This window comes from Heterodontus francisci, chromosome 27, assembly GCF_036365525.1.
Source record: "Heterodontus francisci isolate sHetFra1 chromosome 27, sHetFra1.hap1, whole genome shotgun sequence".
Taxonomy (NCBI): Eukaryota; Metazoa; Chordata; class Chondrichthyes; order Heterodontiformes; family Heterodontidae; genus Heterodontus; species Heterodontus francisci.
The window spans coordinates 30787603-30803943 of NC_090397.1; the positions used below are offsets into that span (position 1 = coordinate 30787603).

General features: G+C 43.7%; 1 protein-coding gene across 2 annotated transcripts in view; it reads right to left on the bottom strand.

Annotated features, from left to right (window-relative positions):
* The window catches only part of cog5 (component of oligomeric golgi complex 5), a 204208-nt gene that overhangs the window by 19276 nt on the left and 168591 nt on the right, over window positions 1–16341 (bottom strand). For both annotated transcript variants that reach the window (XM_068059080.1, XM_068059082.1), the window contains 3 exons: window positions 8511–8621; window positions 7119–7181; window positions 2954–3057 (listed from right to left, as the gene is read on the bottom strand). In XM_068059080.1, the coding sequence (XP_067915181.1) occupies window positions 2954–3057; window positions 7119–7181; window positions 8511–8621 (278 nt within the window). The remainder of the gene's footprint in view (window positions 1–2953; window positions 3058–7118; window positions 7182–8510; window positions 8622–16341) is intronic.

The window sequence follows — 16341 nt, forward strand, 5'->3', positions numbered from 1 at the left end:
TCAACCTGAATGCACATATTGTTTGCCTTCTCCTCAATTCTGTTTTGGCCTCTCTCATCTTCTTTCTCCCTCCACAGTCATTGGCACAAACACACCATTGTCCCAAGTTACTCCACTTCTCTTGACTCCCAACTTTTTAAAAATTTATTCTAGGATGTGGATGTCGTTGGCAAGGGAAGCATTTATTGTCCATTCCTCGAAAAGATGACGGTTAGCCAACTTCTTAAACTGATGCTGTACATGTGGTGAAGGTACACCCACAGTGCTATTTGTGTATACCAGGATTTTGACCCAGTGACAACGAAGACCTAGCGAGAATTTTCCACGAACATCTGGGAGTACACCCACTGATTGGTTTGGCAGTAGAATACCAGACTTGAGATCTTCCTGGACAGGCTCACTGTTCTCAGCTTTAAACTTGGCAACCTCAGCTGCAGCATCTGCCACTTACTATTCAAGAGTTGTCCCATTCCCCAATCCAGATTTTCACCCCTCCCTCACCCATGTTCCTGAAGGTAAATTTCCTCAACCTTCTCCCTTTTCACTCTCCACACACCTTCTGCAAATGGGTATGCCACTAACTGTCTGCCCTATACAACCCTGTGCAATATCTACTTTCACAGGAAGGTGGCTCTCCCCATCCCTAACCTCATGCTCGATTCAAGCAAACCAACATCATGGACCTGAACAAAACCTGCATTACTGACAGTGATTCCGTCCCTCACTGAAGCTAACCCATCTGGCTACATTTTCTGCCCGTTGCCCTGCCCTATTCATCATGGCCCTCATTTTCTAGTTCCTTCTCAGCCTGTTCTGATTCCTCCCACACTTTTGAGAACCTAACACTTCCCTTCAAGATCCTCATCTACCCTCAAATCACCAGCAACTTCATGAAAATCTCATCTCTGTTGACTTCAGTTAACCTCTTGTTCGAGTGACAACTCACCTTCAGTATCAACATATACCTAGATGAACTTTACTCCTCATCCACAATTTTTGTCTGCCTTCCTGTCCTTACTCAAAGTCACTTATCAATCTTTTGATCTAGTCATTACGCAAGGCCTCTCCACCATTAATATGATCACAGACATGGCTATATTTGAGCTTTTCTCATCTCCCTCACTGTCCACACCATGACGAACAACTCTTACTTTCATCACAACAAAAAAAAAATGACCCGACCTGTACCTCTCCAATGCCCTTTTTAACTCTCAACTTTTCTACCCACGGCACTTGTGATTCTGCTGCTAAGCTCCACAACTGCTTCTCCCCCTAGTAGATTCTGAGCCTTGATATGTCTGAAGTACAACAGTCACTTCAAATCTGAAAGATGCAGAGGATCAATGCACATGGATCATAACTGGCCAAAATGCCCATCACACATTCTAACTTAACCACCTCAAGTTGTATTTATTTTATTTAGAGATACAGCACTGAAACAGGCCCTTCGGCCCACCGAGTCTGTGCCGACCAACAACCACCCATTTATACTAACCCTACACTAACCCCATATTCTCTACCACATCCCCACTATTCTCCTACCACCTACCTACACTAGGGGCAATTTACAATGGCCAATTTACCTATCAACCTGCAAGTCTTTTGGAGGTGGGAGGAAACCGGAGCACCCGGAGGAAACCCACGCAGACACAGGGAGAACTTGCAAACTCCACACAGGCAGTACCCAGAATCGAACCCGGGTCGCTGGAGCTGTGAGGCTGCGGTGCTAACCACTGCGCCGCCCAGTATTCCTTTCCCTCTTGGCAACCAAAGCTTCTTAGTACTCCTGGGAATGGAACTAAGGGAATTGCTCTTTCAGAGAGCCAGTGCAGACACGATGGGCTGAATGGCCTCCTTATGCACTGTTAACAATTCTGTGATTTTGTGGATTATACTGGAGGTCAGGAACAAATCAAAGTTTTGTGTCTGTAAACTACCGTGCCAACTCTTCCCACCCATCTCTTCGAACTTCACCTATGAAGGATGAAAAGAGTACACAGCCTTGTCATCTCCAAAATTAAGGCTACTCCATCAGCTGCCTTCACCTTCTTTGGCCCATCATATCTGCTTCCAGCTCCTTACCCCATCAGCCATGCAATACCATTTTTTGCCCAACTACTCTTCTGCGCACCCACCCCCCCCCCCCGCCCGCCACCCATCGCCACCCCCAGTTCTGATCAGGCTCATTTTTCCTAGGACGCCAACCTACATGTCAAACGTATGTCATTGGCTGTGAAGCACTTTGGAACATTTTGAGGTTGTGAATGGCTCTAAATATCCCAGTGCTGCTACTTTAAGATCCATCCAATGCCTCTATCCTTTTTAGAACGAGACCAGAACTGTTCACAGTATTCTAAGTGTGGTCCAACCAAGGTTCAATACAAGTTTAACATAACAAGATTCAAAGAGTTTAATCTTTGCCTACTTAGCACATTATATTCAAGGTATCAATAAATATTCCTCCAAAAAGATAAATATACTCAGGTAGTAAAAACATACTAAACATAAAATTTCAGGTTCCATTCCCAATGTTTGTTGAACTAACTGATCTCAATCAAGGCAATAGTCGGGCATTAGAATAGGTGCTAGCACTGCAGAATTGGGGTTGGTAGGGGGAAAGAATATCTGCAAGGGCTCCTCCTTCAATCACTATCCAGTGATTCTTACTGTAAATTGCACACTCATGGTCATCGAACAAGGATAAGCCTTGGCTGTGATGTCCTCAGCAGTTGCTTAGTCCATTGAATACCTCTGCATGCATGTTAGATGAGCTATCAGCGTGCCATCTGTGGATTCAGTGCCTTCAGAAGAGGAGAATACTGGCCTCAAAATAGCTGGGTTTACAACAATTGTTTTCCCTACAACAAAGAGCTCCAATACTATTTTGGGTCCAGAGGAATAAAGTTGCCAAATTGAGTTTGAATTTTTGCAACCTTTTCTGTCTAATAATTACCCTGCAAAGTCTTCTTGGTGCATCGTGATAATAATGGCCTCAACAGAGTCTTCCACAGAGTTTAGCAATGGCTGTACTGCATTTCCCATGAGAGCTTGAATTGTCTAAAAAGTGAAATAGGAAGATTTAAAATTGAAATTTGTAGTCCATGACATGTTAAGTAACATTTAAACATGGCAAAAATATTATTTTTCTTTAACTGGACTTTGAAAGATATTTAAAACAATTTGAACAATCGTAACAGTTTCTAGTAGCAAAAAGCAGCATACAATTCAGCACAAATAGGCCTAAAATGGCAAGTTCATGGAGACATTACATAAAACTGACTTAGGCCAGGTGTGAAAAAAACTCATACTGATACGGGGGAGTGGCGCGGGTGGCGATGTGGTGGCAGTACCAGAGGACTGGATAACAGCAAATGTTACACCCCTGTTCAAAAAAGGGGGAGGGATAAACCCGACCATGACTGGCCAAGCAGCCTAGCGTCAGTGGTGGGGAAACTTTGAGAGACAATAATCCATGACAAAATTAATTGACATTTGAAAAGGTATGGATTAATAAATGAAAGTCAGCAAGAATTTGTTGAAGGAAAATTGTGTTTAACTAGCTTGATTAAACTCTTTAATGAAATAACAGAGGGGGCTGACGAGGGCAGTATGGTTGATGCATATATGAACTTTCAAAAGTAATCTGATGAAGTGCCACACAATAGCTATGAGCGCAAATTTAAAGCTCATGGAATTAAAGGGACAGTGGCAGCATGGATACAAAATTGGCTAAGGAACAGAAAAACAGTAGTGATGAACTGTTGTTTTGTAGACTGAAGGAAGTGTACAGTGGTGTTTCCCAGGATCAGTATTAGGTCATTGCCCCTTTGATAATATATTAATGACTTCTACTTGGGTATACAAGATAGAATTTCAAAGTCTGCAGATGACAAAAGTCCAAAATGTAGTAAACAATGCAAAGGATAGTAACAGAAGTCAGGAGAATACAGGCTGTCTGCTGAAATGTGAAGGGAAGAATGAGGAGAGGCAATATAAACTAAATGGTACCATGTTAATGGGTGAGTGGTAAGAGAGATCTGGGCATGTATGCATACAAATGTTTTTAAATAGCAGTACAAGTTGAGAAAGCTGCTAAAAAAAGGAATTCTGGGCTTTATTAATAGTGGCATACAGTACAAAAGTAAGGCAATCATGTTAAACTTATATAAAACACTGCTTAGGCCTCAGCTGGAGTCATGTGTTCAATTCAGGGCACAATAAGGCCCTGGAGAAGTGCAGAAGACATTTAGTAAAATGGTAAAAGGAATTAGGGACGTCAGTTTTGTGGAGAGATTGGAAAATCTGGGGCTGTTCTCCTTAGAGAAGATTAAGAGATTTTAGAGGCATTCAAAATCATGGACTGTTTTGATAGTGTAAATAAAAAGCATCTGTTTCCAATGGCAGAAGGGTTTCCAATCAGGGGACACAGCTTTAAGGTGATTGGAAAAAGAACTAAAGATGACTTGCGAAAACATTTTTTTAAAATAGTGAATTACGATGATCTGAAATGCGCTGCCTGAAGGGCTGGTGGAATCAGATTCAATAATAACTTTCAAAAAGGAATTGGATAGACGTTTGAAGGGAAAAATGATTTAGACGTGAATACAGGAGGTATGATCAGTAAGTTCGCAGGCGACACGAAAATTGGTGTCATAAATAGCGAGGAGGAAAGCCTTGCATTACAGGACGATATAGATGGGCTGGTAAGATGGGTGGAGCAGTAGCAAATGGAGTTTAATCCCGAGGTGATGCACTTTGGGAGGTCTAGCAAGGCAATGGAATATAAAATGGATGGTAGGACCCGAGGGAGTACAGAGGGTCAGAGGGACCTTGGGGTTCTTGTCCATAGGTCACTGAAGGCAGCAGCACAGGTAGATAAGGTGGTTTGGAAGGCATACGGGATACTTGCCTTTATTAGCCGAGGCATAGAATATAGGAGCAGGGAGGTTATGATGGAGCTGTATAAAATGCTGGTTAGGCCACAGTTGGAGTACTGTGTACAGTTCTGGTCGCCACACTATAGGAAGGATGTGATTACAATGGAGAGGGTGCAGAGGAGATTCACCAGGATGTTGCCTGGGCTGGAGCATTTCAGTTATGAAGAGAGACTGGATAGGCTCTTGTTTTCCTTGGAGCAGAGAAGATTGAGGGGGGACCTGATTGAGGTATGCAGAATTATGAGGGGCATTGATAGAATAGATAGGAAGAAACTTTTTCCCTTAGCGGAGAGGTCAATAACTAGGGGGCATAGATTTAAGGTAAGGAGCAGGAGGTTTTAGAGGGGAGTTGAGGAGGAATCTTTTCACCCAGAGGGTGGTTGGAATCTGGAAAACACTGCCTGAAGGGGTGGTAGAGGCAGGAACACTCACAACATTCAAGAAATATTTAGATGAGCACTTGAAACGCCATAACATACAAGGCTACGGGCCAAGTGCAGGGAAATGGGATTAGTTAGGATAGGTGCTTGATGGTCGGCGCAGGCGCGTTGGGCCGAAGGACCTGTTTCTGTGCTGTAAAACTCTATGACTTTATGGCTGTGGGGAAAGAGCAGGAATGGGACTAATAGGATAGCTCTACCAAGGAGCTGGCACAAGCACGATGGCCTCCTGTGCTGTTTCATACTATGATACACTAGAAGTGTATTTCTGAGGATGGGGACTAGAATATATTATTGAGCCAGATAGGGGAGATGTACTCTGCAACTGACCATGCCATGCCTCACTTTAGAGAGGCTGACATGCACACTTGCACTAGGAATTTCCTTGGAGGCCCTTCCAATTGGTCACTGTAACTTTGGTGGAAGATCAACAGAAATCCCAGATAAACCAAGTTAATGGGATTTTGATAATGCAAAATGTCAACCCCAGATGTTATCATCTCATTCAAACAAAAAGGGCCGAAGAAGCAAGAACGGAAAGTTCAGCAATGCATTCCTTCTGTTCACTTATGAATACAAATGGCACAGTAATACAGAATCATTATAGTGCAGAAGGAGGCTATTCAGCCCACCATGTCCACACTGGCTCTCTGAAGGAGCAATTCCCTCAGTTCATTCCTCCGCCTTCTCCCCATAACCCTGCACATTCTTCCTTTTCATATAACTGTAATTCCCTTTTGAATGCTTCAATTGAAGCAGCCTCCACCATGTTGTCAGGCAGAGCATTCCAGACCTTAACCACTCGCTACGTGAAAAAGTTTTTTCTCGTGTCACTTTTGCTTCTCTTACCAAATATTTTAAATCTGTGCCCCCTCATTCTCAATCCTTTCACGAGTGGAAACAGTTTCTCTCTATTTACTCTGTCCAGACCCCTCAGGATTTCGAATACGTCTATCAAATCACTTCTCAGCCTTCTCTTCCCCAAGGAAAACAGTCCTAACTTCTCCAATCTATCTTCAAAACTGAAATTCCTCATCCCTGGAACCATTCTCGTAAATCATTTCTGTACTCTCTCCAATGCCCTCACTTCTTTCCTAAAGTGTGGCGCCCAGAACTGGACACAATACTCCAGCTGAGGCCGAACTAGTGTCTTATACAAGTTCAACATAACTTCCTTGCTTTTATACTCCACACCCCTATTAAAGCAGCCCAGGATACTTTTTAATTATTTTTATTTTATTTATTTAGAGATACAGCACTGAAACAGGCCCTTCGGCCCGAGTCTGTGCCGACCATCAACCACCCACTTATACTAATCCTACATTAATCCCATTACCCTCTCACATCCCCACCTTGCCTCAATTCCCCTACCTATACGAGGGGCAATTTATAATGGCCAATTTACCTATCAACCTGCAAGTTTTTGGCTGTGGGATGAAACCGGAGCACCCGGCGAAAACCCACGCGGTCACAGGGAGAACTTGCAAACTCCGCACAGGCAATACCCAGAATCGAACCCGGGTCGCTGGAGCTGTGAGGCTGCGGTGCTAACCACTGCGCCGCTAACCACTGCGCCACCCATATGCTTTATTAACCGTTCTCTCAACCTGTCCTGCCACCTTCAATGATTTATGCACATATACACCTAGGTCCCTCTCTCCTGCACCCACTTTAGCATTGTATACTTTATTAATATTTATTAACTAATATATTAATACAACTGAAACCGTCTGTAATTTACCTCCAATGCTGTTCTAATTGTTTGTTCAGCAGCTAAAGGGAAGGAGCTCAGGTTAGACAGTACCTGGAAAAGCAAGCAGATGTTATAATCGTGGTAGGTGGAACACTTTCTTAAACACAAATCTCTCAATTCCCCTTTTTCAAATGAAAGCAAGTTCAGTTCTGTGCATCTTTCTTCATAGCTTAGAACCTCAAGTTCCCAAATTATCTTTGTAACTTTAGTCTGAAACATTTTTTTTTTTTAAAAGATGGAAAGCCCAAAATGGCACTGAGTATTCCAAATGTGTCAATGATAAGTTAGTATAACATTTTGACTGACTGAAGCTACAATATTATTGTGGTGAAGGAGGGAGACCAGACCATGGGTCTCAAGACTGCCATGAGGAGAGTTCTTAAAGGGATACTAGCTATTATCTTCTTTCCATTTGATGATAACACCATCGTATGTTCTGTGGAGGATAAATGAATGAGAAAAATAATTGATCATATTCTTTGATAGCCCCTTTACCAAGCTTACTAATTAAACCTTGTCTGCAGCATTCCAGCTAAAACAGCAGAATTAAGGTTGGGTTTTCACAGATCAGGTTGATGGAAGTGTCAAAGAAATTAAGGCCTACTGCTGAATTCCCACCCATGAAAGCACTGCCAGGAATCTTTTCACTCCCTTACTACCACCCCCCACCCCAAAGCAGGGAACACTGGCCAACCCTTGATAGCATTGCTATATTTAAATGCCTGGTAACCTAGATTTTCTTGCCTCCTGTCTGAAATACTATTGACAGAATAGGAGTGGGGTTGCATCCTGGAATGTCAACAGGAGACCCAATGATGACCCTTCTGAGAGGGGGAGTTCAGTTATGGCCACCGCTCCATGTTTTCTGCTCCCATATCTAGTCATGAATATACCACGGCACAGATTAAAAACACAGAATAATCTTCAGTATGACTGCATTTCACTCCTTAGCAGCAGTGCGCGCTCTCTGTATTGCGATGAGACCACTGGGAGTGTATCCTGTATTTTTAATGAATTTCGACTCAGGAAACCAGGTTGGATCGTGCCAGTAGATGGAAATCCCAGCCTCGCACAACTTTACAGTGAAACTGCTTCAGAAGAAAATTCAGCCACTTTGGTTGAATTGAAAGTCTTCACGAAGTTATTTCTTGATGATATGTCAGTTAAAGGGAAAAAAAGTGAAAAACTACTGAATATACAAGCTGGAAATTGTTAACTGCATACTAGAATATATTCTACAGGCTCAGCAATATGCCAGAGACATTTCAATCAACTTTTTATATCCTTCATTCTTTTCTCATCAGTTGTTTAAAACAATAATTAGAATAGCCACAAATTAATAAAAGAAAGTTACTCTCGGCAATGCACGGCAACCCCTACCTTCAACATTGACTGATACAATTTGTACAATGAATTCACTACTGCTACATTCCTTCTCTGTCCTTCTGTCAGTGGCCCAATCACTTGACTGGCATCACCCTGTGTAGACAGCTGTGAAGAAAAACAAATGCTTAAATTACACCCATTTGATTTGGAATAAGTTAATATGTAATTCATTGCAAAATTGTTTATTCACTTTCTTACAACATAAAACTAATGAGATAAGTAAGATCAGACAGCAAGACATGAATCAACAAAAACTTTCTCCAGTTAGACAGTGGCAAGACGGTTTATTTCTCAACGCAAATTTTACAATATTGGCCCTGATTCTGCCTACTTCCCACTCTTTGCTTCGGTTAAACATGACCATGCAAATTGAGTGGACTGTATGACTAAGCAAACTCTACATAGAAGGACAGCATTACCCCTGAAATAATCAAGAGTGCTAAGCTGCTATACTCTCAGCACTCTACGCACTGCTTTGCCTGTGCTGGGACGAGGGAGCAGTACCAAAGGACATGCGCGATGCCAATATCATCACCCTCTATAAAAACAAAGGTGACCGCAACAACGACCGTGGAATCTCCCTGCTCAGCATAGTGGGGAAAGTCTTCGCTCGAGTCGCTTTAAACAGGCTCCAGAAGCTGGCCGAGCGTGTCTACCGAGGCACAGTGTGGCTTTCGAGCAGAGAGATCGACCATTGACATGCTGTTCTCCCTTCATCAGCTACAGGAGAAATGCCGCGAACAACAGATGCCCCTCTACATTGCTTTCATTGATCTCACCAAAGCCTGTGACCTCGTCAGCAGACGTGGTCTCTTCAGACTACTAGAAAAGATCGGATGTCCACCAAAGCTACTAAGTATCATCACCTCATTCCATGACATGAAAGGCACAATTCAGCATAGCGGCGCCTCATCAGACCCCTTTCCTATCCTGAGTGGCGTGAAACAGGGCTGTGTTCTCGCACCCACATTGTTTGGGATTTTCTTTTCCCTGCTGCTCTCACATGCGTTCAAGTCTTATTTATTTATTTAGAGATACAGCACTGAAACAGGCCCTTCGGCCCACCGAGTCTGTGCCAACCAAGAACCACCCATTTATACTACCCCTGCAGTAATCCCATATTCCCTACCACCCACCTACACTAGGGGCAATTTACAATGGCCAATTTACCTATCACCTGCAAGTCTTTGGTGGTGGGAGGAAACCACAGCACCCGGCGAAAACTTTACACGCTAACCTCTTATGTGGGACTTTGTCGAAAGCCTTCTGAAAGTCCAAATAAACCACATCCACTGGCTCCCCCTCATCAACTCTACTAGTTACATCCTCGAAGAATTCTCGTAGATTTGTCAAGCATGATTTCCCTTTCGTAAATCCATGCTGACTCTGTCCGATTCTACCACTGTTCTCCAAGTGCTCTGCTATAAAATCTTTGATAATGGACTCTAGAATTTTCCCCACTATCGACGCCAGGATGACTGGTCTATAATTCCCTGATTTCTCTCTACCTCCCTTTTTAAATAGTGGGGTTACATTAGCTACCCTCCAATCTTTAGGAACTGTTCCAGAGTCTATAGAATCTTGAAAGATGACCACCAATGCATCCACTATATCTAGTGCCACTTCCTTAAATACTCTGGGATGCAAACCATCAGGCCCTGGGGATTTATCAGTCTTCAGTCCCATCAATTTCCCCAACACCATTTCTCTACTAATACTGATTTCCTTCAGTTCCTTCCTCTCAATAAACCCTGTGTTCCCAAACATTTCTGGTATGTTATTTGGGTCCTCCTTTGTGAAGACAGAACCAAAGTATGCATTTGTTGGTCAGCCATTTCTTTGTTCCCCATAATAAATTCTCCTGTTTCTGACTGTAAGGGACCTACATTTGTCTTCACCAGAAGAATTTTCCTCCACACAAGATCAGGTGGCAGGTTGTTCAACCTTGCCCGTCTAAGAGTGAAGACCAAAGTACGGAAAGTCCTTTTTTTTTTTAAAGAGATACAGCACTGAAACAGGCCCTTCGGCCCACCGAGTCTGTGCCGAACATCAACCACCCATTTATACTAATCCTACACTAATCCCATATTCCTACCAAACATCCCCACCTGTCCCTATATTTCCCTACCACCTACCTATACTAGTGACAATTTATAATGGCCAATTTACCTATCAACCTGCAAGTCTTTTTGGCTTGTGGGAGGAAACCGGAGCACCCGGAGAAAACCCACGCAGACACAGGGAGAACTTGCAAACTCCACACAGGCAGTACCCGGAATCGAACCCGGGTCCCTGGAGCTGTGAGGCTGCGGTGCTAACCACTGCGCCGCCCTGATGAGTCCTCATCAGAGAACTCTTTGCTGACGATGCTGCATTAACATCTCGCACTGAAGAGTGTCTGCAGAGTCTCATCGACAGGTTTGCGGCTGCCTGCAATGAATTTGGCCTAACCATCAGCCTCAACAAAACGAACATCATGGGACAAGACGTCAGAAATGCTCCATGCATCAATAGCAGCGACCACGCTCTGGAAGTGCTTCAAGAGTTCACCTACCTAGGCTCAACTATCACCTGTAACCTGTGTCTCGATGCAGAAATCAACAAGCGCATGGGAAAGGCTTCCATTACTATGTCCAGACTGGCCAAGGTAGTGTGGGAAAAATGGCATACTGACACGGATCACAAAAGTCCGAGAGTATCTGGGCAACGTATGTCAGCCAAGAGCGACGTCTCAATTCATTCCATCTTCGCTGCCTCCGGAGAATACTTGGCATCAGGTGGCAGGACCGCATCTCCAACACAGACGTCCTCGAGGTGGCCAACATCCCCAGCTTATACAACCTACTGAGCCAGCAGCACTTGAGATGGCTTGGCCATGTGAGCCGCATGGAAGATGGCAGGATCCCCAAGGACACATTGTACAGCGAGCTCGCCACTGGTATCAGACCCACCGACCGTCCATGTCTCCGCTTTAAAGACGTCTGCAAACGCTACATGAAGTCCTGTGACATTGATCACATGCCGTGGGAGTCAGTTGCCAGCGATCGCCAGAGCTGGCAGGCAGCCATAAAAGCGTGGCTAAAGTGTGGCAAGTCGAAGAGACTTAGCAGTTGGCAGGAAAAAAGACAGAAGTGCAAGGGGAGAGCCAACTGTGTAACAGCCCCAACAACCAATTTTATCTGCAGCACCTGTGGAAGAGGCTGTCACTCTAGTATTGGCCTTTGTAGCCACTCCAGGCGCTGCTCCACAAACCACTGAGCACCTCCAGGCGCTTACCCATTGTCTCCTGAGCCAAGGAGGCCAAAGAAGAAGTATGACTAAGCAAACTCTACATATAATGCATTACCAAGATTGCCTATTTGCACCTCTGAAATATCACCCGTTTCCATACCTACTTCATTCCCCATTGCCACTAAAGTCCTCATTCACATTTTTATCGCCTTCACATTCGACTTTATAGTCATCCTCAGCCTCCGAAGTTTGAGTCTGGATTGCTGTTCTTTTTTTCCCCTTCTGCTCCAACATGGCAGAAGCTGCAGCCATCATGCTCCTGCGCTTTGGGATTCTCCTCTTAAACCTCTTTGCCTTGTTCAATTTATTTCTACCTTCAAAAGCTCCTTAAAATCCACCTTTGGGTACCTCACCTAACTCCTCTCAACTTCTGCTCAGTGTCTAAACCCACCCTCCTCACCTTGTAAATTGTCTTGGGAAGTTTTCCTTCCATAAAAGTACTACATAAGTGTATGAATGATGATGTTGAAGTATCAATAATATAGAAACTAGGAAAATTAAAGGGGCATCAGATTAAATTAAGTATAATTAACTTATGCATCTTACAAGTCAAAAAATGACATGGGCAGGATCTTCCATTTTGGGTCAGGACATTGGCATTAAATGCAGGTCCTGACCTTGCAATGTGTCTGGAGCAACAACCCAACATGGCTTTTTGCTCAATTGGCCAATTAGTGGCCAGAGGGCACACTCACCATCCAATTAAGCATGGCAGACAGACTCTCGAAGCTGGAGGTCCTTCAGCACTGAAGGAGCTACAGCCTGCTGTTGCAGGTAAGAGAGAGCGAGAGGGTGCCTCAATCGGGAGGTGTCTCTCAGCACTCAAAAAAATTTAGGATACAAAATGCTCACAGCTGCCAGACCCATCACTGTGGTGGGACCACCCCTCCACAGGGCAGCCTGTGGCCACAGATGTAGCCAGATAGACAGGGTAGGGGACTCAAGGTCATCCTGGAGTACTAGCCCCCACTCCCCTTGCCAAGGGTCTGTCGCTGGGAGGCTGCATCCGCGCAGCTACCGTGCTCCCAATGCCATGTGGGGCCCACAGACCAACTGGAAAATTCCAGTTTGCCTCCAATCAATGGCCTTAATTGGTCTTTTAATTTACTTAGCAAGCTACCCCGCCAGTTGTGGGTGGGTAGCCATTCCGCCCCCAAACCAGCCTTCTCAAAAATGGTTCGGGGGCACATTGGTGCCAGCAAACGAGCACACCAGGTGGTGGTGCAAAATTATGTCTGCCAACTCCGTTCCCACCCCCGTTGGCCTCAGAAAATCCTGTCCAATGTATCTGATGATGACAAAACTGCAAGTATGACAGATTATTTTCAAGTTTTAAGTAGTATTTAGAAGAGTACATTACTTGGCAGTTGCAATCAAATAACATTGCATTAGCTTTCACCGATAAACATTTACAAAGATATATCTTAAAAAAAAAAACCAGTACATTTAGCCTTCATCTAGCGTACAGCACAGAAGCAGGCCGTTTAGCCCGACTGGCCTATGATGGTGCTCATTCTCCACAGGAGCCTCCTCCCATCCTACTTCATTTAACACCATCAGAGTATCCTTCTATTTCTTTCTCGCTCATGAGCTTATCTGGCCTCTCCTTAAAGGCATTTATGCTATTAGCTTCAACTACTACTAGTAGTAATGCATTCCACATTCTTACCAGTCTTTGCGCAAAGAAGTTACTCCCAAATTTCCTACTGAATTTATTACTATCTTATATTTATGACTTCTAGCTTTAGACTCCCCAACAAGTGGAAACATTTTCTCTACATTTAGCCTGTCAAACCTTTTCATTAACTAAAGACTTCCATCAGGTATACTATGTGGCAGTAAGGAAACATGTGGTGAACAGTGATCATAGTATCATAAGATTCAGTTTAGCTATGGAAAAGGACAATGAGCATTCCATTATAAAAATAATTAATTGGAGCAGGGCTAATTTCAGTGGGTGAGAACGGATCTGACCCAGGTAAATTGGAATCAAAGATGATCAGGCAAAACTGTAACTGAACAACGTGCTGCCTTTAAAGATGAGGTCGTTCAGGTACAGTCGAGGTACATTCCCATGATGGGGAAAGGTAGGACAAACAAAACCAGAGCTCCCTGAATGATGAAAGGGATAGAGTAAGATGAAGCAGCAAAAGGCTGAGTATGACAGATGTCAGGTTGGTAATAAAAGTGAGAAGCAGGCTGAACATAGACAGTTCAGAGGGTAAGTGGAAAAAAAGAAATGAGAGAAGCAACGAGAGAGTATGAGAAGAGACTAGCAGCTAACATAAAAAGGAATCCACAAGTTTGCTATAGGCATATAAATAGTGAAAGGGTAGTAAAAGGAGTGCAGCCGATTAACTTCCAAAAGGAGATTTACGCATGGAGGCAGAGGGCATGGCTGAGGTCCCAAATGAATACTTTGCCAAGGAAGATGCTGCCAGTCATAATAAAAGAATAGGTAGCTGAGACACTGGATGGGCTAAAAATTGATAAAGAGGAGCTCTTAGAAAGGCTGGCTGCACTTACAGTTGATAAGTCACCAGGACTAGATCAGATGCATATGAGGATACCAAGGGAGGTTAGGGTGGAAATTGCTGGCAATAATCTTCCTCTCCTCCTTAGATACAGGGGTGGTGCCAGAGGACTGGAGAATTGCTATGGTTTTAACCTCGGTCAAAAAGGGCTGCAAGGAGAAGCCCAGCAATACAGGCCAGTCAGTCAGTTGAACCTCGGTGGTGGGAAAGCCAGCATGAATAACCAAGGCAAATCGTGCTTACTGCATCAAAAAATTCAGTCAAGTTAGTTAAGAGAGGGTTGTGAGGGTAAAGTAATTGATGCAGTGCATGTGGAATTCCAAAAGGCATTTGATAAAGTGCCACCCAACAGGTTTGTCAGCAAAGTTAAAGCCCATGGAACAAAAGGTACAGGGCACCATGGATACAAATTTGGATGAGTGACAGGAAACAGTAGCGGTGAACATAAAAACAAGAAATGCTGGAAATACTCAGCAGGTCTGGCAGCATCTGTGGAGAGAGAAGCAGAGTTAACTTCAGGTCAGTGACCCTTCATCAGAACTGGCAGAGGCTAGAAATTTTTTTTTATATAGGTTTTAAGCAAGTAACACGGGGGTGGGACTAGAGATAACAAAAGAGGTGTGGATAGGACAAGGTCACACAGAATAACTGACCAGAAGGTCATGGAGCAAAGGCAAATGGGTGTTAATGGTGTGGTGAACGACGAAGCGTTAGTACAGAGAGGGTCTTAATTGACAGAAAACTGAACAGCCAAGGTAGTATTCAGTATCACAGTAGTGGTGAACAGTTGTTTTGCGGACTGGAGGAAGGCATAGAGTGGTGTTCCCCAGGGGTCAGTTTGAGGACCACTGTTGTTCTTGACCTACATTAAATGACCTAGACTTGGGTGTGCAGGACACAATTTCAAATTTGCAGATGGCACAAAACTTGGAAGAATTGTGAACTGTGAGTAGGATAGTGATAGACTTCAAAAGGGCATAGACAAACTGGTAGACACGTGGCAGATGAAACTTAATATACAGAAGTGTGAAGTGATACCTTTTGGTAGAACAACGAGGAGAGGCAATATAAAATGAAGGATACAATTCTAAACAGGGTGCAGGAGAGAGACCTAGGTGCGTGTGTGCACAAATCGTTGAAGGTGGCAAGGCAAGCTTAGAAAGCGGTTAATAAGGCATACAGGATCCAGGGCTTTATAAATAGCGGCATACAGTATAAAAGTGTAGGAACTAAGGGGTTAACAACTCGCATGTTTAATCTGTTATTACATGGACACGATGGGCCAAAGTGCTTGTTCCTGTGCTGTATAACTATGACTCTACTGCTTGAATGAAACTGTGCAGGTTATGACCTGCTGCAATTCACATGAGGTGCTATATTTTTAAAGTAGAATGTTTTTCCAGAATGATACGGTAATGCTCAGGAATATTTGTACTTTGTATGTGTATCAATCCATTATATTAGGATTAAGTTGTGTACCTTGTGTCTGGAATCATGTTATATGAAATGCATGCTGTACTGGAAAGATGGTGAAAAACAGTGTCTGCTGTAGGAAAAAGGCAGAAATGGTTTTGAGATAAGGCAGGATGTCTGTTGACTGCTCCTCTCCATTTCAATTAAGAGAGACTCAGACTTGCAGACCTTATGGGGATGGAAATGCAAATAAAGATATTCGGAGGCTATTCATAACTGCAGTGTTGATGGGGATATCAAACATTTCCCATCGTGTTACAATTACTTCGGCCATCAAACCATTTCTAGAGACAATGTATGGAAGGTGAGGCCATACCTGAACAATCAAAAGGGTTAATTTGGAAATGACCAAATATGGCACGAAGAAACCCTTGGAAAGGGATTAAAGAAAGGTACTGAGAGGCATTGGTGCACATAAATCTGAAGAGGAGACCAGACCACGGTCAACAGAACACTTGGAGAGAAGACTGTGCCACAGCGGCTTGGGAAGCAAGAACCAAGGACACTCTGCACTCTACCAACTGCCA